Below are 25,001 nucleotides of genomic sequence, written 5' to 3'. Positions count from 1 at the left end.
AAGCAAGTGTCTGTGTGCACACGCAGATGTATACACACACACGTATTTTAAGAAAGAGATATAGCTCCTGGATAATATAAGATCTTTCCTTTGTTAAGACTCCACCCTGCTCTACTCAATACAGTCTCATTAAGTGAACACCACACTGTTTGGCACCTTTCTGTCTAAGAGCTTTGCAACAGGAGCATTGAGATACTTTAGGCTGGGACTGAAAAACACTACCATAGGTATCAAAAAGTATGCAATTTGCACAGTAGGTAGCAATACAAATTATGATTTAGACGAACTGACAGGGCTATATGAAGGGACTTGACCCATGAAAATTACTGGCCACCAAGCAGGCTGCAGTACTACCTGTCTAGCTTATTTGATGAGTGCAAGACTAGGGGTAAGACTCCAAACTTTCATTAATGAAAAGTGGGAATAAATCCTTTGCCTATCTTCTCCATCAGAGGGCTCTGCAGCAAAGCCAGCTGTACATCCACTCATCCTGAAAAAACACAATCCGTCCTATTCAAATGTCTGTTTAACTTCCTGAGAAACAGTGTAGGGGGAGATGTGACATTCCTCCATGCAAAGAGTACAACTGCAAAGATGAGGGATAGAAGCTGAGTGTATGTCAGTTTTGGTGTCTTAACTATCTTTTTTTTTTTTTTTTTCCAGATCTAATCTAGTGTAGAAACTTAATAATACAGCTTATATTAAGACCAAAGGAATTCAAAAGAATTCTCAATTTATTAAATACCTACTTTAACATTTGTGAACTGACCAGAAGCTCACCAGTTGCTATGACTGTATGTAATGTTCCCTCAATAGTATGTTTTCATTTCAGTGATTCTCAAAGGTTTTCATGGAAGGCTGCTCTTCTTAGAATGCTAGTGATTGTATATTCACCTAGAATACAGCGCCTCAGTTAAATGCCACACTACAAATACAGTATACCATTACTGGTTATCAAGGCTTTGCAGGCTGCAGGTGGCATACAGGCTGCTCTTTGGGAGCTTTGGCTAGATTTCAATAAAAGATAGAATCACTGCAGTTATTTTGCGGTTTGAGCTCGGAACAGGAAAACGGAACTATTACACAAGTCCTGGTTGACCTTTCAGAGACTAACAGAAATGGTGTATTTCAAAAGGTCTCAGAAAGAATAATCCTTTCTTCTGAGCATCCTGTCTTTGCCCATGGTTTACTGAAATCAAAGCAGCAGTTAGCATTATGTGGTGCTGTGCGCACTACAATTTGTCACACAAGAAAGACTTTGCTCCCTCACTGAGTAGGCATCTCAAGTGCATGCAACCCTGCGCACCCCTCACCTCCTCACCAGAGAGCCCTCACATGTCCTCTAACCTGGTCATACCTTAACAGGCAGAGAGACTCAAGACCCTTTCTCCACCGTGTCCCGTGACTGATACAGCATCTTCTTTGGTATCATGGTGTGGTTATTCTGGAAAACTTTTCTATTTGTGTTTTTGGTTGCATCTGCTGTTTAGGGTCATATTCCGTTGTAAGAGGTAGGCAACGAACTACAGCAAACCTGCCCTAAAGAAGGGCAGACTGCTGGTGCCATACAGCATGCTACAATCAATCAGATAGAATTATACCCTAGCATTGTTTTAGAGGAAACAGTGGTTTCAGTTATTGTGGTATGCCTCCACAACTTTTATTTAGTGTACTGGTATCTCTGATACTCTAAATGACCTATAATGAATGGCTGAATTCCATTTTCTTTAGGAGAAAATACAGAACACACGGACTTGAGCAAAACCATCTTCTTTGTTCTTCAGGAAACAGACATTTTCTCAGCTCCCCTTTTGGATCATTTTACCCAAAATCCAGCACAAATCTTCACTAATTGTTGAAGGCAAGGGGAAAGAAGCAAGTCTGCTGTTGGCTGCTGTCAGTATCTTCTTCAAAACCAACTGTTTCATATTGATTGTCTAATTAATAATCAGTATGTAGTAAGAGATTGCTTAAGATTATTATAGAGTGCTTAGTAGGAAAAGTCTCACAAGATCTAAGCATTCCTTAATCCTTGCCAATGAGGACTGGAGTGCAGACTGGAATGCAACAAGGAATACGTATTCTTTACACAGTTTGATAGAGGTCTTCCTGAAGCTCGATGACAGTCAGACACACTACTATTACTAGGCTAAGACTGCTTTCAGTGTATTTTTCTCATTAGGTTGTGATGCAGCTGAGGACCTTCTGGAGCTTGCTTCAGGCTGTTTCATTTTATCTTGCTTAATTATTTAAGAGTTATCCATAAGTAGCAAGACCACCTGTCTGAGGACATGCTAAATCTGAATTACGAAGCGCACTTGTTTTTGGTTGTGGTTTGAGAATAATGGAAAATGGTGAAAAGCAGTCAAGTGTATATTTAACTGCTGTTACACAGAATGGAAGTTCTCCTACTTACATACCAAATATATATATATGTGTGTGAATATATATAAAATTACTTAACAAAGGAAAAAAAACAAGCAAACCCAAAATAAGCCCCAGCTCAGATCAGGTGAGGACTCAATTCACACCTTTGTTTATGAGGGTAGCATATCACTGGAGTAGTTCATCATGTATTTTTTTTTTATTACACATCACATAAAACATTGAAATTAGTGGAGTCGGTGCATTTTTATTTTTAACATTTCCAGTTGCATGACCTGTATAATGTACCCCTTCCTTTACTATCTGTATTATGCAAGACATTAAAAAATTCTACCACTAAAACTTTATGCAACCAATAGCACTGCCTATCACCTTAGATAGCTGCAAAATACACTGAATCCTTCCAAAATCAAAGATGTGATAGAATTTTATTATAATAAGTGGAATTATTATGCTATCTTGGCTTTTATTCTGATGGAAAGAGACATTTACAAAATTCTCTGTTTTCTTTGCAGAAGGTTTCTCTCTTTTTAACACACTGGTGACATTTCTTTTTGTCACTCAAGTCTGTCTAACTTTCTATCCTACTTGAGTCTGGCAGTTCCGTGACTCAGCAATTAACACAAAACACTCCTTACAGGAGTCACCTGCTGTAATCTTCAATCAACACTGCAGCAAAAATTTTCCCTGCCTTTAGTTGAATTAATGCAGAAATTTATCATACAAGTGTCTATTAACACATATTTGTATTCTGACACATAATCAGATAAGAAGATTCTACTTCTTGTTTAATTTGTTGTATAGCAATGAGCAGCTTCTCCTTTGGATTGTCATGGAAGAAGAATAAAGTGAAGGCAATTAACTTATGAAAGAATAGACAAAATAACTTTGGCATCTGAGCATAAGAGGAAAAAATTGTTCAAAAAGTTGTGTGACAAATCACCATGAAGCTGAGAAATAACACTCACTGAGCAGGTACAAATCGCAAACTATGTTCTGGCCATTGCCGGGGACAGGATACAGGATTAGCTAGACTAATGGTCTAATTTAGTATGATAAATCCTTTAAAATGTCTTGTGAAAGTGCTACTCTTGGATTTTTTTCCTTCATGGACAGAACTGCAACAGGTCCTCAAATACAATGGTGAATACCTTAATCAATGTAAAGTAGATTTTGATGGGAAGTCTCATTTCCAGATGGCAAAACTGTTCTGTTTCATTTGGTGATTTTCAAAGTCAGAGTGACACTGCACAAGAAGGGAGTGCGCTTTTCTAACATGCTGCAATTGATTGCAAAAATTACATTCCCTCTATGTTTCTTATCACATCCCAGCATCTTTTGTAAATACAACTAAGGAAAGTTGTTCTAGAACAATTACACACAGTTTACAAAACTATTCATATAGGTAAGAAAGCACAAATCCAACCATTTTATCAACAGTAGAAATCCCCATCTACAGCAGATTGTGTCTGTACAAGTATTATATGTATTGTACATATATTTTTGAAACTGCAGACATAATACTTCGCATAAAGAAACTGTGTACTTTTAAGTATACCTTTATATTATCTGCTAATTTTGTCAGTCTGATAAACAGAGTATCAATGTCACTACCTCAATTTCCTGACCCTCTTTATACAGAATGGAGCAGAATGAGCAGTACAATCTGGAAATTAGTTGGAGGGTGTGTGCTGTATAGTGGCAGCAGGATGTGTAGAATCCAACAAGCAGATGCATGACATTGCAGTTGACATGCCACTTGATTTCATTAATTTGAAGAGCGGGCTTGCAGGATGGCAGGATACCAGAATAGAAATGCTTTCTGGATTCATGAAAAATTCTGATTATCAAAGCTAGTTTGTGGAAAACTGTTACACAGCACTTGATTACTAAGCTGTCTTTGAACTGAAAAGATATGAATGAGCTTAAAAGCTTGAACAGGAAAATTATGCAAGCCTCATTAAAACAGACATCAGCCATGTAAGAGATATTTTTCTTTATCTCCCTCAAAAGAAAGTACAGTACAGCCAAGAATTCTCAGTGTTTTAAGTGCCATTTTGAAGTACCCTAAATTACAGTGTAATTTTCTCTTTCAAATAGAAATCAACATCTGTTAATTCACTTCTGTTGATCCTATTGTGTGCTTCACTGTCATTAATTATAAATCTGTCAGCCTTTTCTGTGATACAACCCTTAACACCAGCAGTTTGATACATGCAATTAAAATCCTCAGTGTTATAATTAAATTTAGAAAACAAGTAACAACAAATGGTGGTCTGAATCACCTACTACTTAGCAGCAAAATGAGTTATCCCTGTAAAAATCGAACTGGAACATTCAGTTAGGACTGACTTACCAAGCTGTTGTCAGAGTACAAAATCCACAGTTCACTACTAATTTCCAGGATCATTTCCACCAAACTCTTTGCCACAGTAGTCTCATTCATTCATATTAACCTCAATACCTGACAGTCATTCCCAGTCCTTGCTGTTCACTGCCATATACAACTATTACTGTTGGGTGGCTAACAGAAACACTTGTACTGTACTCCAGGTTTTATAAATCCAGGTATTCTGGAAACCCATACTTGCAAAATTTGTGCATGCAAACCATCACAGTTAGCCCCTTAAACCTGAGTGCTTTATGGATGTATCGCACACAGATACATAAAGATATGCATGCGCTATAGTGCACCAGAGGCATGCAGAAGTGTCTATTGTGAGTACAAAAGCAGAGCTCAGTAACCTTTCTTGCCTACTGTTTTACTTTATTTGAAAGCATCTCAAGTATTTCAGTCATATGCTGAAATAATGACCCCTTCAGGCACGACTGCTCGCAGATTCAGCAGAACTACAGGTTCCTGGCCGCACAGTGAAAACTGAAGTACTACCAGTGATCCTACATCAATCACACGCTAAAGACCAAAGGAGACCAGCTGCTCCTCTAAACTACAGCAGTTGACTGCAAGCTTCAAAAGCCTGTGTGCCATCTGTAGGTACCCTGAGTTTAGCACATTCTGGCCATGCTCACACAAACTGGGAACAGTGGTCTGTGCTAATTTTGCATCTTACGAGGTCTTTTTTCTGCTAAACAGATCTCCCAGAAGAGGATATATAAATAAGGTACAAGGACCTGCCAGAAATCCCTCTTGTATGCAAAGATCCCAATCAAGCTTCCAGTTCCACATCAGAAAAAAACCCCACCTCCAAAACGACAAAGACTTTACCAAAGTAAAACTTTCATAAAAAAAAACAAAAAACAAAGATACTGTACTTGCTGTACTCAGAGATATCATTCAAGCTCAATGACATTTCTGTTTGAGGAAAGATGGGATATGGATTTGATCCTTTATGATTAACTTTCATTTTTCTTCTTGTGCTCATTCAGTTGAGGCGACAGACTTCAAAATGAATAGATGAATGCAGCTAGGCATAAAGACAAAGCCTGTCACACACTTCTCACTTCATGGCCAACATGAATATTTTGTATATCAGTAATTTGCAGGATGCAGATTAGTGATTAGGTGCTATATTAGGTTTAGCCAGCTAAAACCCATCTTCTGTGGAATGTAATACTGAATGTAATCTAATGAATATATTTTAACGTATTTCAATGCATGTATTCAATGAATGAATATTTGAATGTAATAGGAATTCTGTGTTTTGGCTAGTCTGGTTTTCTAAGGCAGAAGAAGATCTGATTTTGATGATGTATGTAGGAACATATGGGCACTCTTCTGAAACTGTATTTCGTTTCAAAATTCTCCAGCGTATTTCATCATGTTCTCACAATGTTTCTTCCTTCTACCTTCTGTGGTATTTCCCTAGATCACTTTGAACAGATGCACTGTGTTTTCCCTAAGAATACAGGCCAGCTTGTGAGGAAAGCTGGAATAATTACAGCAGCTTCTGGCTTGTTCAACATGACTATGTAAGTTTTGTCTATCTGATAACAACATAAAAGAATCTGTCTTTGCTACTTTTTGCTGATCCTTTAACTGCTGATGCTGCGAATAAGAATGCTATTTTGCAGAGTATTCTTTTTCATGTTACATTTATGAACTCAAAGAGACTTTGATCAGAGGTCTTCAACTCTTGCTGAAGTTACCATGAGATCTGCCTAATGACTTCAGTTTTTTCTCTGTCTCCGTATCTTGATGACAACTTATTTTACTCCACTGTTTTCACAAACTATTTCAGAAGATATATGTATTTCATATAAATGCCAGAACAACAAGAGAGTAGAAAGGTCAGAAAAAGAAATAGCCAGGGGAGTTCCACAGGAAAAGGTCCCATGCTGCAGAAGCCAGGTGCTTCTGTACTACAGAACATTCCTACATGAAGGAATTTACATTGTTGATGGTTGGATCCTGAGCTGCATTCTTGTCTGCTGCTTGTGTACATTCATCTGCAAGCATTTGCTTGTGAATTGTAATTACTATTTTTTTCATCAATGCTGAAAGAACAGGCCCTTTGGTAGAACAGGAGCTTTGATAATTCAGGTGCCGTTGATTCTATTGACCCCTGAATGTACGAAAAGGCCTGAGAACAGCTGGTTGCATTAATTAATAAATCATCCCTGAATACTTTACTGGCTGGAGAAAGGGAATCCTCTCCCAACACCTTCCAGAAGTCTATTAGTTTTTCTGAGAAGTTGGCTGGCATTTCACTGGTAAAGATAATAGCTTCTGTTTTATCTTCCTTCTTATGAAAGAGGTGAATCTATATGGATTCACTGAAAAGTTTTCACTTTTGGAGTGAAAAATATTCAACAGTTGTAGCTGGGTTGAAATAATATAATATATATATATAACTTATATAATATATATAACTGATTATACAACTTACACATAACATATATAACTTATTATATAACTTATGTATAATTGAGTGAAGATTACACTACACAATACAATAATCAATGTCTCAATAATCAGACACTGCTCATCAGTAAAGATGACAGGACACTGGTGAGTCTGAAGAGTAAACGTGGTTTTGCAGTTAATTCTTTCAGACATAACTGAAAGTAAAATAGTGTGAATAATGTAATTAGTGACAATTGCTTATATGTTGCAAACAGCATTACAGTCTGACATGCAGCGACATGGTATTTGGTACATTATGGTATAATGGAATTTCTTACATTTTCATTTTGCTTTAAGTTCAGTTTTAAGTAAAAGTAAATTTTAAATAAATTTAAACTGAATTTAAAGTAAATTAATCCCTTGCGTAAATGGATATAACTGCTACTGAACTACAGTATGGATGTCTCTATGACAGGTAGAAATGCAGTTCCTAAAGGCAATGCTTCCAAATGGAGGCTTTCTCTGTGAAGCTCCATCTTTTACAGAATCACAAGTTAGTCACTTGGAAAAATGTCTGTTTTCAGAAGAAAAAGAAGTTGGAAGCCACAGGTCAGAGACAATATAAAAAGGCCTTTTAAAATTCCCTGTCATCAGCTATGTCTTAAACAAAATAGTTATGTTTTTAGAAAATGTCAAATGAAATACGACATCGATTTTTGTTTACTAAAACATAGTACAAATTATCCAAGAAGAGGAAACTACAGTTTATTAGAAATAAGTGAAGAGAAGGAACTGAAAGAGAAACTTTGTCTGAGACCAGCAGGTCAATTTTTTGACAGTCATTAGTTGACAGAAGGAACTAGACCTTCATTTGTCTCTAGGATATTGGACTATATTCCTTCAAGCACAAAGCATTTTCTTACTGCTCATGCTTTGGGTAGCAAGGTTTTATTCTAGGGTCTGTTTTTTTTTTTGTGTTGATACTTGCCCCAGCACTGGTTAGATGAGTTTAATGATGAGGCTCATTTAATGTGTCCTCTGGATTTAGGCTATTAGCAGTGATATGTGACTTCCATGAGGTATTCCAAGTTGATCACCTGCTTGGTAGCTTCCAGCTTCTAAGCAATTTCTGATAAAGCAGACGTCTATATTATGTTCTTCACATTCATCTAAAATGTTTTAAAGATGACAGGTTCTCATAAACCAACTGCAGCTCATTTTTTGGGGATGTGTAGTGTCTAGCTTAAGATTCTAATGGGTTGATATCTTTAGTCAATTTAATGAGGAAAACCTAAATTTATGACAACGTGGCTTCAGCATGAACAACGAATTGCTAAACAGTTTTAGAAGGCTAAGGATACAGCAGATTGATACAATAATGAGTACAAAACCTTGTTTTTCTAGTATGCAAAGTAAGCATTAAGCTATAATTCAATCCTCCAACTTTTTGTTGTAAAAACAGGCCGATTAACCTCAGTGAGGATCCTCACATGAATGAAGTTTTTGGGTATTAGCCCACCATAGGTTTTTCATTACTTTTCAGCCTGTATTTAATTCCTATAAGAATCAAACTATAGAAACTAAGTTTTCTGTTTGTTAATGGAGAAAATGACAGGTGGTACACACTCCCTCTGTTATCACTCCTGCCCCTTTGGCCTGTCTGTGATAGGAGGTAAGTTCTGTAAATTAATCTATATTGTTAAGCCATCCCCCTAAGTAAGATCTAGCATACAATTGTACATGTATTTTAGAGAAAAAGTGTACTGATAGTTTAGAGATTTCATGAGCATTCCAGTTAGCCTCTCTAGAGATGGTCAGCACATTAATGGAAAAACAAGTATGCAGGTATGACTGAAGAGTCTTAACTGTGATTTCCCTACAGCTGTACTCTGCTACTACATTCAAGCAGGTTTCTTCCTAATTTGCTGTATTCATAAAGGGAAAAGACTTGATGGATAAAGATACTTGCTGCTACTGGTGAGTAATGTAAACATTTTTGGTATTATCAGAACTTCAATTTCACTGATGTTGTGGAGCCATGTATGTCTACAGTGCACTGGTGCATAAGAACTTAACTGACAAGACAATGTTATTTAATTGACAGAATAAAAATACCATTTCCTTCTGTATGGCAACAACCTGTAAAATCTGTGCTCCAAGCTCTGTACTGACAGACATCTAGTCAAGCCTGCCTGTGAGCATGCATGTGTCTCAACTTCCCAAGTGTTTTAAAAACCGTGCTCACCAATCTGGTAGGCCTGTCTCCGCAGTGTTCTGGAAGCTCTGTGTCCCTTCTTCTTTAAAAACATCTGGCTTCCTGAGGGTAAAGGAAGCAGAAGGGGTATAATAAAGAGCTGGGGAAGGAGAGAGGCTCCTGGGGTGAAAGGAATACTCTGTGCCCAGCTGTCTGCCCCTTAGTGGCTCTGAATATTCAAAATCATCATGGGAAATGCTTCCTCTCTGCAAGGCCAGCCAACAGAAGAGACAGGGAGTGCATAGGAACTTTTCTGTCATGGTTTTGACAGGGTTCTCACAAGGATGAAGAGTGAAGTTGTGGATGAATTTAGGCTCAAGTGGGCATGCCAACAATGCATAGTTCATCTTTTCTTGCAGAGTCTATGGAGAAACTTCTTCACTCTTGACTTGCAGGCAAAACAAAATGAAGCATTAAACACTGACATTTTGGAAGGAGGATCACAGATAATAATGTGAAAATATTTGCAGATGTGCCTTATTGAAACATTTTCACTCACACTTTCTAGCTTCTTATTCAGGAAAGGGTCTCAAGGCATATTATATGTCACCGTCTTGACTACAAGGGGAATGGACTGTATTTATCCTCATTTTATATCTCCATAGTCAGTAAAGATGCCACTTCATTCATGAGAAGCTTCATACTGAGCTACCCTGCCCCAAGAGATAGGATTAGAAAAAAATGTCCAAAACTGATAAAGTTACTGCTATCAGGATCTTATTTAAAATTATGTTTTGCTAAGAATTCCTATTTTATGAAGATAGCATTTCCTTTTACATACACTTCTTCCAAGCCAGATTCACTGGGAAGAAATAATCATTAAATAGCATCCTTTGTAACAGAAATATGAAATAAGCTGAAATCTGTCTAGATACTCTTAAATGTAGGACAAATAAATGTAAAATGTAAAACATCTTCATTAGAAACACAGATTTATAAATATCTCTTAAAATAAAACCCTAAAATAAGATGTTCAAGATTGGAACAGACCAGGTAATGAATTGTCATTGTGCAACTCTTGAGCAGTTTTTTTCAGCAGGCTGGACTGTTAACAAAGTCAATCTTCCTCCACAGTCCCCAGCACAGGCTCAGTTTACCCTGAACATAGCAGCTGCTGTCTATCATTTAGGTTGGACCAGATGATACTTGATGATACTTCAACCTTGCATTCTATGATTCGATTCTGTGATCATTTCGGAGATCACTTCTGGGCACACAGAGATCTTGTCTGACTGAGGAATGTTAAGAAGACTGGGCCTGCATGCTGCACTGTTACGCATGCACAGGGACACTGCTACATGAAGTCTAAAATTCTTATTGTCTTCTAAATCCTTGCCTGGTTTCTCCTCATATGTCACTATGGAAATGGTATGTCAGATCAGATGCGTACTAATGCTGTTTGGAAGTAATGGAAAAATGTTAAAACTATTGAGGTTATAAGTTTAGGTGTCTATATCTTTCTGATAGTTCTCCTAAGATACCCACTTCCTCAAGTGGCTTCAGTCCCTTATTCGTTCTATTCACTGCCAAAGTCAGTCTTTGTTTCTCAAAGAGGGTCACTATGTCAGGTAGTGACATATGAAAGACTTTCGTATTTCATAAGTGATCCCAGATTCTGGTTTACTCATCAGCATTACAGACAGGACACTCAAAAATCAACAACTTTTTCCAGCAAGGTTCTAAATCCTAAATTTACTCTGACTCTCAAAATATTCCTCTCCCAGAAGACAGACTGAAACTACAGGTATATCTAAACACGTGGAATTACAGAGAAATCAAAAGTGTCTTATTGAAAATTACAGAAAGTTTTAACATTCATTTGAGCATTACATATTAAAATACCCAAAGTTCTGACTGGCAATCTGTCTTTAAAGATAACTGTTGATGCATTATTTCTGCTGATACTGGTCTTCTGAGTTTGTGCTTCTACTACATATTGCCCATTAGTAGAACATGAAAATTAATTTAATTCTCTGAAGTAAAGAGTTCAGAGATTATTTCTGAGCAGGACAAATAATTTTGATAAGTCTATCTGATTTCGTACTTGTTAAAATATGGGACCCTCCTTGAATTTGCTTCTGTTTGAACTGTAGCCGACATTGAAATAAATATCCAATCTTGCTTTTACATGAGTGTCTATCAAAGCATTTAATATAGCTTCCTATAAACTAATTACTTTCACTATTTACAGCCTGAAATACTCTAACTAATATCAAGCCATTGCTGCTGAATAGAAACTTTATTCAAAGTTTATTCTCCATGTGGCTCGGTATTATTGGAATGTAATCAGGTCATTATGTAAGATCTTTGTTGAACTAAACAGTCTGAGTTCTGATACTGTTGGAAGGTATGGTCCATCTTTCAACCACTTAAAAAAATTAATGGTTCTTCTCTGAATTCTTGTTACGCTCTTTTCCTGGGTATATAAAGGTAAGATCAAAAATAACCTTTTAATTGTACAGGAGACTTAGCTCTTTATACATATGCTAGAACTTATATTCAGCAGATTTCTTGCTATTATTCTCAAATCTTCTCCTAAATCTTTACTTTTTAGGATATAGTCCTCTATCCTGTAAATCTTACATTATTTAGTTATATTATACATATATATAAAAAAAACATACTTGGCTGTATGAATGATGTTTTCTAAGTGATTCATATTGCTGAAACAGTGAGCCATCTTCAACATTCACTTTTTGATCTTTCTGTATTTACTGCCTTTATTAGTTTATTTTCTTCTAGGGTATTAATAGTAAAATGCCAACCTTGAAAAATTTCTTAGTGACTTGGGAACCCAAATTCCTATATATGGTCTAGATATACAGGATGTTGAAAGTAGCTTAACTCAGTGATATTTTGGCTTCTAGAGGTTGAAGTTCTCTTCTAAACAGAATTTATGTCTGCAAGAATTTTTTTTAAATGTTAACACATGTCTCAAGAACAGAGTAGTTTTTATTTCTCCCCAATAAGTACAGTTACAGATTACCACTGTTTTCAAATACAGGAGGATTTTCACAGCATTCTGTCCTCTTTATTATTTGACTTTTAGTGTCATGTTCTACTACTGTGATTCTATAAATGCTAATTCAGGAAGAAGTTTACGCTTGTGTTGAGGACAATTAGGAGAATGACACATTGTTGTACATTAGCTTTGCACCTGTCACCTCTATGGCATAAAATTTTATTACCTGTCACACTATGTAGTCTCCTACTGGTACAGAAGATCCCTTGGGCCTTGCACTGGCCCCTTTCACAGGTTCTTTTTTCCACCTCTGTTTTGACTCAAACATTTCTTCGTATTTTCTGAATATGTGCATTAGATGAGATGACAACTTATCTGAAGTTGGCCCTAATGATTATCAAAAGTTGTGACAGATATTAAACATTTCTGCTTGAAAAGAATAATATTCTTCTAGACAGTGCAATGAAAGAGAAAACCTCTGTGTCTAAATCACCTTCAAACTGCTACTCAGTGCCACTGGATTCATCAGGCTATGATCATGCTTTATAACACCATCATTCTTTGAGCAGATCTGGAACTGAATTCACTGTAGCAAAAACTAATATTGTGACATTTGATTTACAGCCTTTTCTCTGACAAGCCTTTTCTTGCAGTCATTTGTTAAATGATACCACTACTACTAAAAATTCTGTTCACAGTATATTTGATTATACCCAAGTTAGACATTAAACTAGTGCTTAGACAGGCTAGGATTCTGTGCATGCACTCTGTCTATAACTCACTCAAATGATAATGCATGTCAAGTTGATATTGCATGAGAAATGTTAGAGCAGTTTCTCTGCTCTTCTCCCTCCACTCCAGATGTTCCATATGAATGGTAACACTAGTAATTACATGCAACCCACACAAGTACACAAGACTTAAACCTCTTTTTGAATGTAAAACAGAAAATTCAAGCAGACTAAATCCTTTAATCAGATTGTAGGATCCCTTCCAAAATATGGAAAGACTATCTGAAAGCCTTTATTTTAGGGATATCATATAGCAATGCTGTCACAATAGCAATGGTGATTTTTAATGAGTTTATCTGTCACTTAGGAGCTCTATTTCGTCAAACAATATTGTCAAACAATATGTGGTAAAAGAGACATATATAAATGAGAGACTAATCAATTTTAATGTAGAAAAGCTCTCATATGCTGCTGATTTTATAACTATTCTGATAAATTTTAAAGCAACTGAGCAGATAAAGATGCAAATTCTCTGAATTTATTTCCTATGGGGAGAGAGATATTCTTTCTCTCTCTCCATTGTGTAATCACAGGCTCATAAATGAAAATGCATCCGGAAGCAACTAATGTTATACTTGTCTCAGAGAAAAACGATAAAGAAATTAGAAAATACAGAAAAGAATGCAGAGAAGGGGAAAATGCACTCAAGTAAACAGAGGTAAAACTAAAGGAAATTGGATGCATTACATATGTAATCAAAATTCTTTACCAAGTTTAATAAAAGAGCCTCTCATAGAAGGAAAACTGTCAAAATGGAAGATGGCTTTCTAAAACAGAGGTCCATGCTATTTTGCTAGGGCTAAACTTTAGAGTTTCAAATAAACAGTGGATACAAAGAACAATACAAATGAAATAATCAGACACACAAATATCTTGATAATTAAGTTAATGGTTCTACAGATCAGATCAAAGATGTAGCTCTCATTTTATCAATGGTTTCTAAAGAATCAAATAATTTCATTGACTACAAGCAAAGCAAATTAAATTAGAAGCCTTTATAACTCGGTCTTGTTATAGGAGACAACATTCAAAAGTACATTGGAATACCAGTTTTAACTGGCCAATTGTCTTTGCAATTTTTTGACAAGTTATTCACCTAATCACACAGAGATGAAAGACATGACAGTAAGAACATCAGAAGGGTTCTTTCTTTTTTTTGTTTTGCATTTGTTGTTTTTGGAGTAGTTTTAGAAATGGAGTATCTTCCATTTCTACTCAGAGACGCGTGCTTTTCAAACAGCTTGCTTTTTACATGCTAAGAACATAAATAGAGAAAATCTTGGCTTCTAGCCAGACGCAGCTTCAGCTGTATCACATTTTTCAGGTTTGTTATCTTTTCCTATTGCTTGCTTCTAGGATTTTAATTGTAGATCTTACCTATGTGTTTTTAACTTGCTGTTTCTGTCTTGAATATTGAGTAATACATAGTTTATGAGAATGGACACAAACAATGACGACCTCAGAAATTGTTAAAATGCTTGAAAAATAAATTGTTGGTTTCAATTGAAAATACAAATATTGGCTAAAGTGAGACTTGAGTGGCCAGTTCAAAATGTAACTTCATATATGATTAGTACTCAAAGGCATTTTTGAAGTGTTCCTAACTACTCTGCAGACACTCACAGACATTCCATGTGCTTCCCCATCCTTTCACATACTCTCTTTGAATGTGTTTATATCTATCAGAATTCCAGGGTATGAAGCAGCTGCACAAGCTATTTTCTTACCTAAACATCTGTGAAACTTCCACTGAACTGAAATACAGGAATACTTACCTCTAAGTTTATCTCTGCAAGTACTACTCTAAACCAATTTGAATATTAGCTCTGTAAATATGACTGACAGAATTTCTATGCTTGCTAAAACATTTGACTGATTACAATAATAGTGCTCAACTGCACTCCCTATTATCTGCTCTCTCAAACTCTTAAGGTACACGGAGACACTGCCAGTAAAATGGAGTAAAATTTTACTCAATTGAAAATGTATAAGCAAAAAGAAACAGGAAAAAAGAAGTATATAACACCCAAATGTGAAATATGGGAATGAAGAAATACCTTACAGTGATACTTTCAAAGAAAAAAATACAAATCTTTAATTTTCCCTTCTGAGAAGTATTGTTTGCCAGTTATTTTTACTACAGGTATTGCAGGCACATAAAATCTTTCTTTTTTTTCACTCTTTAGTTATATACTATACATACAAAATAAAAGTGCACATACATATGAGCATGAACACACACACATAAAATCTATGGTTTAATTCTAGTAAACCATGTAACAGACACTGGAGGCTTGTTCACCTTTTCTATAAACATGCTGACTAAATCACCAAAACTGCACCCTTTGTAAGAGTAAGTCTCTTGCATTTGTTCAACATTTGCTTAGTGGCTTTATTACATAATGAAATAATACCATACTTACTATCTAATTTACATTTAAACTAATTTACATAATCAGATTTTTCCTTTGACTGGAACAGAACTGCAGATGTATTTTGTTGTAAAGGAGACTGTGGCTGTTTAGCCTGGAGTAAAGAAGGCTCAGGGGAGACCTTATCACTATCTATAAGTATCTTCAGGAGGTTATAATGAGGGAGGTGTTGTTCACTTTTCCCAAGTGATATGATGAGAGGAAATGGCTTCAAATTATGTGAGGGGAATTTAGTTTGGATATTAGCAAAAACTGCACTGAAAGGGCTGTTAAGCATTGGAACAGGCTACCCAGGAAAGTGGTTGAGTTGCCATCCCTGGAGGTATTTTCAAGACACACAGACATGGCACTTAGGGACATGGTTTAGTGGTGGATTCAGCAGTGCTCAGCTAACCATTGAACTCCATGATCTTTAAGTTCTTATCGAACCTAAATGATTCTACAATCCTATGACTCTAAAAATGTTTTGTTATTTATTACTGAAAGCCTTCAAGATTATTTATCTTCACAGATACTCCATGTCTAGGAGGTCACAGAAAAAAATTGCACAATGACCTTCAACTCTGGTTGACTTTATAGCAAATTTGAGACTATAACTATTTGGTTAGGACAAGGCCATAAAGAATAAACAAGCTTTACATTCTCATGAACAGTCTCGTGAGCTTAGACTCTGTTCTCATAAAATCACCACCTGAAACTAGAAACATTCATGGGCAGAAGGTCTGTGACATTTATTAGTATTTGCAATAACAATGGAGTTTTCCCAGGCCAGAGTAGCAATAAAGATGCCTGAATGCAGTCAGTGAAAGCATCCAGGAAAGTGTGCTTTCTCTGAGATCACAACAACCGCTGTAATTGCAGTGCATCACATTCCCTACAGGAACAACACTCCAAATACAACTGCATGTCCTGGAGCCACCATTCAGGTTGGTTCACTATTGTAAAACCACTCAGTGGCTGGCCCATTCATGTACTTTCTGTCAAACCAGTGATGCTTTGTATTGAATCCTGCACAAGGGAAGACTGGTTTTGAAACAAGCTGTTCCCTAGCAGTAACCCTGTCTCCCTGCTTGGGAATTTTGTCATCAATTAATGTGGAAAGTGCATGCTAAAATTCAATATATCTTTTTTTTTTTTTCACTTCTTTCAGATCTGGCCTCACTTTTAACTACCTATATGGAATAACCCTTTCCTCAAAGAGGTAGAGGTGAACCTGAACAACTCCGCATCAAACCAAGTCTGTCAGTTGGTTTGATACCCAAAACGAGAATCAAGAAAACTTGATCAGAGCCTTTGGAGCACAATAAATTGAGGAAATAAATTATGCTGAGAAACTCAAGGCATGGATGACAGGCACTGCACAGCCTTGCAAAGGACAAAAGACTGAACACTTCAATCACTCATCCTAGAGCTCTCAACAGGAGATGTTACTTTGCTACCACTGGGAAACAAGAAGCAATCACTGTCAGATGAACGGGAAGACTGATCACAGCTACTACTCTGTGACAATCAAAGTTGAGACCATTAAAGGAAAAAAAAATGTTCACTCTTTCGACTTCTTTGATACATTTCTGGAGATGTTGAGCAACATCCAGCAGTGGGGCCTTCCCCAAAAGACACTTACTCATCATCTGACAAAATTTTATACTCTAAATTAATTTTGTCATGGAAAATAAACCCTGAGAAAAACTTTCCTTCTTTATTGGATCAGAAAAAAAGTATAGTTGCTGTAGAAATGTCTCTTTTTGCATTTTTAAGTATGGTGCTTGTAATGATAGTGCATCAATAAATACAATTTGCACAGTAATAGATGCTTCAATGAACAGAAGGCAAAACAAGATAAACACCATTCAATAAAAAAATTATGAAATTATCCCTCTTAATATTAGAATAGCCTTATTTATTTCTCTAATGAAAGGGGTAAAACATCATCAAGATGTGCCCTGTCACAACATCGTCACGCTTGCAATAAGTGACGTTTTCTCTGTCTTTTCTTTTTTCCATGGATGCCATAAAGTGCACCACATGAATATGAAGTGACATCTTTACTAACATGTGGTACTTACTTATCTCCCACAATTCCCAAGTTGATTGTTGGATAGCCATGTTCTTGGATTGTAGCTAGGAGAGTTGAACGGTTACTATCCCGAATCTTTCCTGGCAAGAGGTCATCTTCAGGATTCAGTAGCTATAAAACCAGAAACACTTTTAGTCACTTGCAATACTTTGCACAAGTAAGAATTTTCTTCTTCATATGGGACAGAATATTAGACACCTATGATAAAATACATATATGTGAAGTGATTTAGTGAATTTAATTTAGTAAGACATATGCTTGTTTAATCCAATCCTCCATGTTGCTTAGTTTGTTTCTACTGGTCCAAGCCTGCAAAACCTTCTTTCTTCTTATGAGTACCTGGCTTCTAATCTCAAACATTAGAAATCAAACTACAAACTTTAAGTTTCCAAGTTACTGCTCCTATTTAAATGCTTCCAAAGGAAGTTCACTGATATTGCTAACTAGATTTAAAGGTATTAAAAGACATTCTGAAGTTCCTTGTTTACTTACCAATAAAAATATTTTTGAAACACAATAATCTGTATTGGAATAACAGACAGAAGCTTAAACCTTTGTTCTCATACCAGTTACTGAATTGGACTAAAATCTTTCTTTCAAGTTAGTATCACAGCAATTGCCTTATACACATCCTATATTGTGGAATTTAAACTACAAAACATACATATGTGAACATATTTTACATATAATAGGATTTTTTTTTTTTTTTGTAGGACACAGGAGGACAACACACCATTGTCAGGAGGTAAATAATAATAAAAATGCTTACATGAAAATTACAGCCATAGTATAGGTAGCAAGGTTAGAATAGCTGGAAGTGGAGCATGGCTAAATTTTAATGCTTTGGCTAGCAGCTCTACTTCTGTTTCTATTTATAGTGAAGATTTCCATAGGATGTTTAAGAAAACCACTATGTATGGTTGGAACTAGATGATCTTAAGGTCCCTTCCAATCTTAACTATTCTGTGATCCTACGGTCTTTTTTAACACAAGACACAAAAGAGAGCGCCTACATTGATAATGGACCCTTTAATAACATGCAAGAATCTTCAGTCATACAGAAGGTTCTATTCAGAAAACCATCACCTGCAATCCTTGTAGCTCTTTGGATTTGTTCTTCAATTAGCCGTATGTTTCCTGCACAACACACCCTATTTATGTTAGGAAATCTGGCAAGATTCTGTCCTAGCAAGGCTGGCCTCTGTCACCCCCAGTACCCAGTAATCACAAAGTAACATTCACTGGGGTTGTGGAAGTTGTAAGGACACCGCGAGACTACAAAATTCAACCTAGTAAGAGCATCCAAAGTCGTTCAAAATTTAACATATTCAAGCTGTATGGAATACAGCTATGGGGTTTATGTTTGCGTCTGGATTTCAAGAAGTTTGTCTCACACAACAGCCAAAATTATAGGTCAAACTTCACACTGTCTTTAAACTTCAAACTGACTTTATCTCAACCCACAAGTTCTTTTGCTTTTGCTCTTCCTGTTCTCTCTCTGTCCTGTTATCAGAAGGAATGAGCGAGCATAGTTGCTGGGCAGGGTCAACTCCCACATACATGAAATCCCTAATTAAGGTAATCCTGAATCTGATTTTTCAGATGTATTTAAAAGAAAGCAATTAGCTAGTCTGCAGTTCTACCAGTTGCAGATTATCTGGATTTCAACATGTGCTACTATTAAAATACTAAGGGACAACACTACAGCAAGGCATTTGGTAGTACTACTGAGTTTTCAAAGACAGGTTATCTGCCATTTGCACTATAGCTACAGAGGAGTGCTGCTCAAAAGAAATTACTCTTCCAGTCATGACCAGCAGTACAAATTACCTCCCTGACTATCCCACAGGTCCTCCCTTCCCGGCAGGAGAAAGCAGCTGGCACATGGTTGGGTACAGTACCAAAATCTTGGCAAAGACAGTGTGTGGGACTTGTAAGAGCCCATTGAGGGAGAAAGCAACGGCACGAGCACAGTAGGCACAAGCAGACTATTATGGATTGATCACTCATTAAAGTATGTCAGCACGAGTTGCAGTTCAAAAAGCAAGTCTGCCTGGGAATAGGGTGGAAGTCACTTTCCAAAACAAGGAAGATACAGTAACTCAGACCTTCATCTAAACATACTTTTCTTACCTCATTCCCTGTTGACATGACTGCAACTACCGGAAACTTGTTAACTTCTACTTCAGTTACTCCAACAGTTGCTAAGAGACCAATCTCGGATGGACCCATGTGGGTTCCTTTTGCCAACACACATTCGCCTCTTTTAATGTCATGTCCTATAGGTCTGAGCGCAGAGAAAAATGTAAGAAAAACAGAATGAGATTGAAAGTGTATTTCCTTGATTGGTCCTTCTTCAGGTAAGGAGTGTCCATGGATGTTTATTACTCCGGTTTTCAAAATGTCAGTACTACTTATGGTTAAAAAATTACTGTAAAAATCACCAGCACTTCAATTCCTTACAGAGGTATTTTACTGTTTATGAAGGAGGCTGTTACAGACCTGATATCTTGGCCTGGTCGAGCCTGCACCAGGATTCGAACCTCTAGCTCTTCAGTACCCTACAAAAACAAGGAGATAAAATACGGTCAGCTGGGTTATTCAAATAAGATTAATTATCTTTAATTTTGCAGAAGTCTACATAGCTTATGGTACTCATTACACTGAGACCGTATGGTTTAAGCAACATGACTGTTCTGATCTGTGTGTCCAGACTGTAATACAATGTGTGCTAAAATGGCACTGCTTTCTAAGAAGTTCTGTCTTTGATGAGCTCACCAGCATTGAATATATACTTTCACTTTTATTTAACGATCTCTGCACTTATTTAGCTTTCTTATATTATGTCTTATGTTTGTCTGTTGATCTGGTATATCAAGCAGATTCCTTCTATTTGGAACCTTGACACGATTGTGAGGTGGGCTGATGCCAACCTCATGAAGTTTAACCATGCCAAGTACATGGTCCTACACCTGGAGTGGAGCAATCCCAGGCACAGCTACAGGCTGGGCAGAGAAGAGATTCAGAGCAGCCCTGCGGAGAAGGACTTGGGGTCGATGAGAAAATGAACATGAGCCGGCTTCAGTGTGCACCTGCAGCCCAGAAAGCCAACCGTATCCTGGGCTGCATCAAGAGAAGCATGAACAGCAGGTCGAAGGAGGTGATCCTGCCCCTCTACTCTGCTCTCGTGAGACCTCACCTGGAGTATTGTGTGCAGTTCTGGTGTCCTCAACATAAAAAGGACATGGAAATGTTGGAACAAGTCCAGAGGAGGGCCACAAGGATGATCAGGGGACTGGAGCACCTCCTGTATGAAGATAGGCTGAGAAAGTTGGGGCTGTTCAGCCTGGAGAAGAGAAGGCTGTGTGGAGACCTCATAGCAGCCTTCCAGTATCTGAAGGGGGCCTACAGGGATGCTGGGGAGGGACTCTGTGTTAGGGACTGTAGTGATAGGACAAGGGGTAATGGGTTAAAGCTTAAACAGCGGAAGTTTAGATTGGATATAAGGAAGAAGTTCTTTACTGTGAGGGTGGTGAGGCACTGGAATGGGTTGCCTAGGGAGGTTGTGAATGCTCCATCCCTGGTGGTGTTCAGGGCCGGGCTGGACGAGGCCTTGGGTGATATGGCTTAGAGCGAGGTGTCCCTGCCCATGGCAGGGGGGTTGGAACTTGATGATCTTAAGGTCCTTTCCAATCCTAACTATTCTATGATTCTATGATTCCATTTCTCTCAGCCAACTAGATGTGCTCCAACAATTTCAAAGATGGCATTTCAAAAAGACCATTATTCTGACAGACAATATACCACTACATCTGCAGAAAGCCAGGAAGATGCTATATGCACTAGCTGTTTCAGGGTTTTCATATCGATTCCTGCAGTGGAAACAACTACTTGAGAGCTTCATACAAATCTGAGTAAGTCTGATTTGACCATGTTTTTCATGAGGTTAAACCACAACAAGAGAGAGTCACTTTAAAAGTCTGATGTCTACTTTAATATTTATCCTTACTTCTTCAGAATTTCAAGGGTTTGTTGGCTCATTCAATGCAAATAAGTACAAATAAATAGTGCATAAGCTATATTTTTAACATTTGATTTAAATGCCTTGCAAGTGGGTTGATGATACGTAACTCAGATTTGACTGCTAGTCTGTCTGTAGCACTAAAACTACAGTTGCTTACATTGGCACAGATTTTGTTTTTACATTATCATGTAGTGCTTCATACTTACAGTACCTCAAAGTTATAAATTGGAAACTAATATTACAAGACAAACAGGCACATCCTTGTCACTTGGAATTTCTACAGGAATGATATTGCTGCATAGAATACTGGAGACATCACTTTTCTTAAAGGTGGTATGGGCTGCATTTTCTGAGTTCAAACTAAGTGCTTTAAACTAAAAGCCCCAAAGTTAACGAATGTGGTGTTACGTTCAGACTGTGATTCCGTTTATCTACTGTGAAAATGGATAAATGAAACCAGGAAATGAACAAAAATATCAACCCTGAAAAACCTTATTTCTTACTCTATCACAGCATTTTCAAAATATGTTTTAAATGTAAAGTCTGTTTCTTTTATACCTGCTCCCCTTGTTTAAGAGAAGAGAGTATTTTTGGCTGCTAATATCCAAAATGGCTGCGCTGACGCCCAGGGCATCCTTTTATCTCCCTAAGTCATATCTGAAACTCTAAAAGATGCTTTAGATTGAGATGAAAATCTGGGGCAACAGTTAGCCCAAGTATTATTTTATTTTTACAACTCTGGGGTGTGGTTGGCCAGTCAAGAAATTCCAAATTTTCCATATTTTTGATAGTCAGAAAGTTTCTAGGGAATGAAGAGCATACATATGAGTAATAAAAAAGGTCCTATTTAGGACTCCTGGATTAGAGAAAACAATCAGAAAACACTGTGTTTTAGGAATTCAGTAATCCCAGGTTTGAAAAGCACAGTGGAAAGGACTGTGGAATACACGGTGATGTGCAGAGATTATTATTTATGAAACTGATGGATATCCCAGAAAGCTTCAGGAATACAAGAGAATTAAAGGTGGTTAGTGGTAAGGCTTGCAGGGAGGTATCGCATCTTCCATTTGATGTGTATCAGGCAGCATTCTTCTTGCTGTTTCTTAATATATTTTCAACTACGTCTGAGTGGTTTACTTTGATGGCTGTTAACAGCCAGCATCCATGCTGATATACTGATGCTCAGTCTTGATATAGGATCTAACTACTGTTTTGGTTGAACACATTTGGCTCCTTTTTCCTACAAGGTGACATAAAAACTCAAAGTAAAAAGGATGTAGACGTGTTTTTGCAAGGACCTTTCTTGATGATTGTGCATTTGGAAAACTGATGAAAATTTATCTTCCTGCTGGATAGATGCAATTCTTTTCAGACCCATGAATTCAACAGTCATTTGTGGAATGCTTGCTATGATATTTAAGTACCGCTACTGCAACTAGAGGTCAAGGAGCTCCTTTAAAAAGTACTCTGTGTCTTTTCAGAAGAACATTTTTCAGATGTTCAGGATTTCATTTTAGTTAAATCCCAGCTCTGAAGGAGTTCTTAACACTAAGAGGAAAATTATTCTTGAAATATGTAGCCACCCATGCACAAAAAAAAAAAAGAAAGAAATAACTTAAACTATACTAATTATTTATGTACAGGATTAGTAGAGTGCATATTCAAAGACAAGTAGAAAACGAAGGGTACTATCTCCCACTTACAGGCAGCAAAAGGAACCCGAAGGTGGTTGACCATTTGCTGAAAATCTCAGTTTAAGTGAATAACCAAATAATCTGTTCTCACATGCACAGGAGAACATGGACAGAAAAGTATGATCCGGGAAGAGAGTCATCCAAAGAAGTAAAAAATATCAGGTTATGATGTCCGTTGCTCTGCAGCATGATGGTCCTCTCACGATGAGGTGGGCAACAGCCACAGAAAACTTGCTCAGTAAGACTAATGGAATGATTAACAAGCATTGAATGCAATAGTATATTTTACAGGAAGATATAATCTACACATATGCATCCGTAACCTCAAAGCAGGACGGAGTCTGTTAGAAAGAAGGCCAGCCTAGACAGCTTGCTGACCTCAGATGTAAAAATCTATGCATTTACAGTAATAAGGTGTAAGAAAGGATCATGAGAATATGGTTCAGTTTTTGTTGTCTTCATCAGCTTTGAACACTAGAATTCACCTGCTTATACCCCAGCTGCAATTGCAATGCTAGCATAGAGCTAAGGTGAAGTGGAACAGCTTGTCAGAACAGCAGCAGAGGAGCAAAGGCTGGTTTGAGCAAAGAACCATGCACATAGTTAATTCCAAAACTGAATTTGGAAGTTGTGTCAAAAAGATACTATCTTCTTGCCTTAAAATCTGTCAAATCATGGAAAACATGACAATGGTGTCCTGAAATCACAGCTGGGTGAGGTAATCATTCAGAAGCATGAAAAAGTGAGTATAATTGCCACTAAGAACTGATGTTAAATTCCTCAGATTTCTGAGATGAACAGAAGAGCTTTCCCACAGGACCATCATATTTACAGGATTGTATCATGAGCCATTTTATATTGCACACAAAAGAAAAATGATTTTTAACTTGTGACTCACATCATCTGATTCCCTGATGAGCTCTGTATCTTCCACTTGCACCACCGCATCAGCACCACATGGAATTGGAGCACCGGTTGTCACGCGCATTACCTGACCAGGCATCACAGTCTGAGTTGGCTGAAAAATAAAAAAAAACAACAAAAACTCAAACTATTTGAACTTGATGAAAGAAATCTGAAAAACTAAAGTTCTTCTTTCTGCTGTGGCTCTGGATATACTGCTAGTGATATCAACAGGTATAAACTTTAAGGTACTTTAAGATCATTAGGTCATTTCTTCAGATCTGACTTCTTTTATATCATCAGATATTAGGTGGCTTCGCATTTCTCCCCTTTGTATCACAAGAACAACTTTCATAAGCAGCAACATACTGGTACTCTGGTTGGCTCAGAAAAATAACAGATGGTGACCTTCTAGAAACTTACATGAGCAAAAACCAAGTAGTTCTCTGTACATAAATATTTTGCAGAGTACTCTGGTCCTCAGGGTTGAAATTGCTTTGGTTTGGTTGCATTTTCGTTCTGTTTTGTTTTACCAGCACACTATATGTAAAACCCCAGCAGCTTAGAAGTAATGTAACCAGCAGCTTCACTTTGAAACATATGTCCTTACACTGAGACACAGCTCAACACTAGTTAACACAAATAACTATCTTTGTAAGGGTGAGTTTAGCAAAG

The 25,001-nt window shown here is 37.1% G+C and overlaps 1 protein-coding gene across 25 annotated transcripts in view; it reads right to left on the bottom strand.

Annotated features, from left to right (window-relative positions):
- The window catches only part of GPHN (gephyrin), a 292,216-nt gene that overhangs the window by 10,410 nt on the left and 256,805 nt on the right, over positions 1 to 25,001 (bottom strand). For 14 of the 25 annotated variants that reach the window (XM_061380383.1, XM_061380387.1, XM_061380385.1 and 11 more), the window contains 5 exons: positions 24,322 to 24,441; positions 20,208 to 20,266; positions 19,839 to 19,992; positions 17,695 to 17,816; positions 9,435 to 9,506 (listed from right to left, as the gene is read on the bottom strand). In XM_061380383.1, coding sequence (XP_061236367.1) covers positions 9,435 to 9,506; positions 17,695 to 17,816; positions 19,839 to 19,992; positions 20,208 to 20,266; positions 24,322 to 24,441 — 527 coding nt within the window. The remainder of the gene's footprint in view (positions 1 to 9,434; positions 9,507 to 17,694; positions 17,817 to 19,838; positions 19,993 to 20,207; positions 20,267 to 24,321; positions 24,442 to 25,001) is intronic. The other 11 variants (XM_061380388.1, XM_061380393.1, XM_061380400.1 and 8 more) reach the window with 1 other exon arrangement.

This window comes from Neopsephotus bourkii, unplaced genomic scaffold, assembly GCF_033783945.1.
Source record: "Neopsephotus bourkii isolate Nb327-2 ecotype Australia unplaced genomic scaffold, CSIRO-AGI_Nbou_v1 NB_1792, whole genome shotgun sequence".
Taxonomy (NCBI): Eukaryota; Metazoa; Chordata; class Aves; order Psittaciformes; family Psittacidae; genus Neopsephotus; species Neopsephotus bourkii.
The sequence above is the reverse complement of the archived record's forward strand: the minus strand, read 5'-3'. Positions and strand labels throughout refer to the sequence as shown.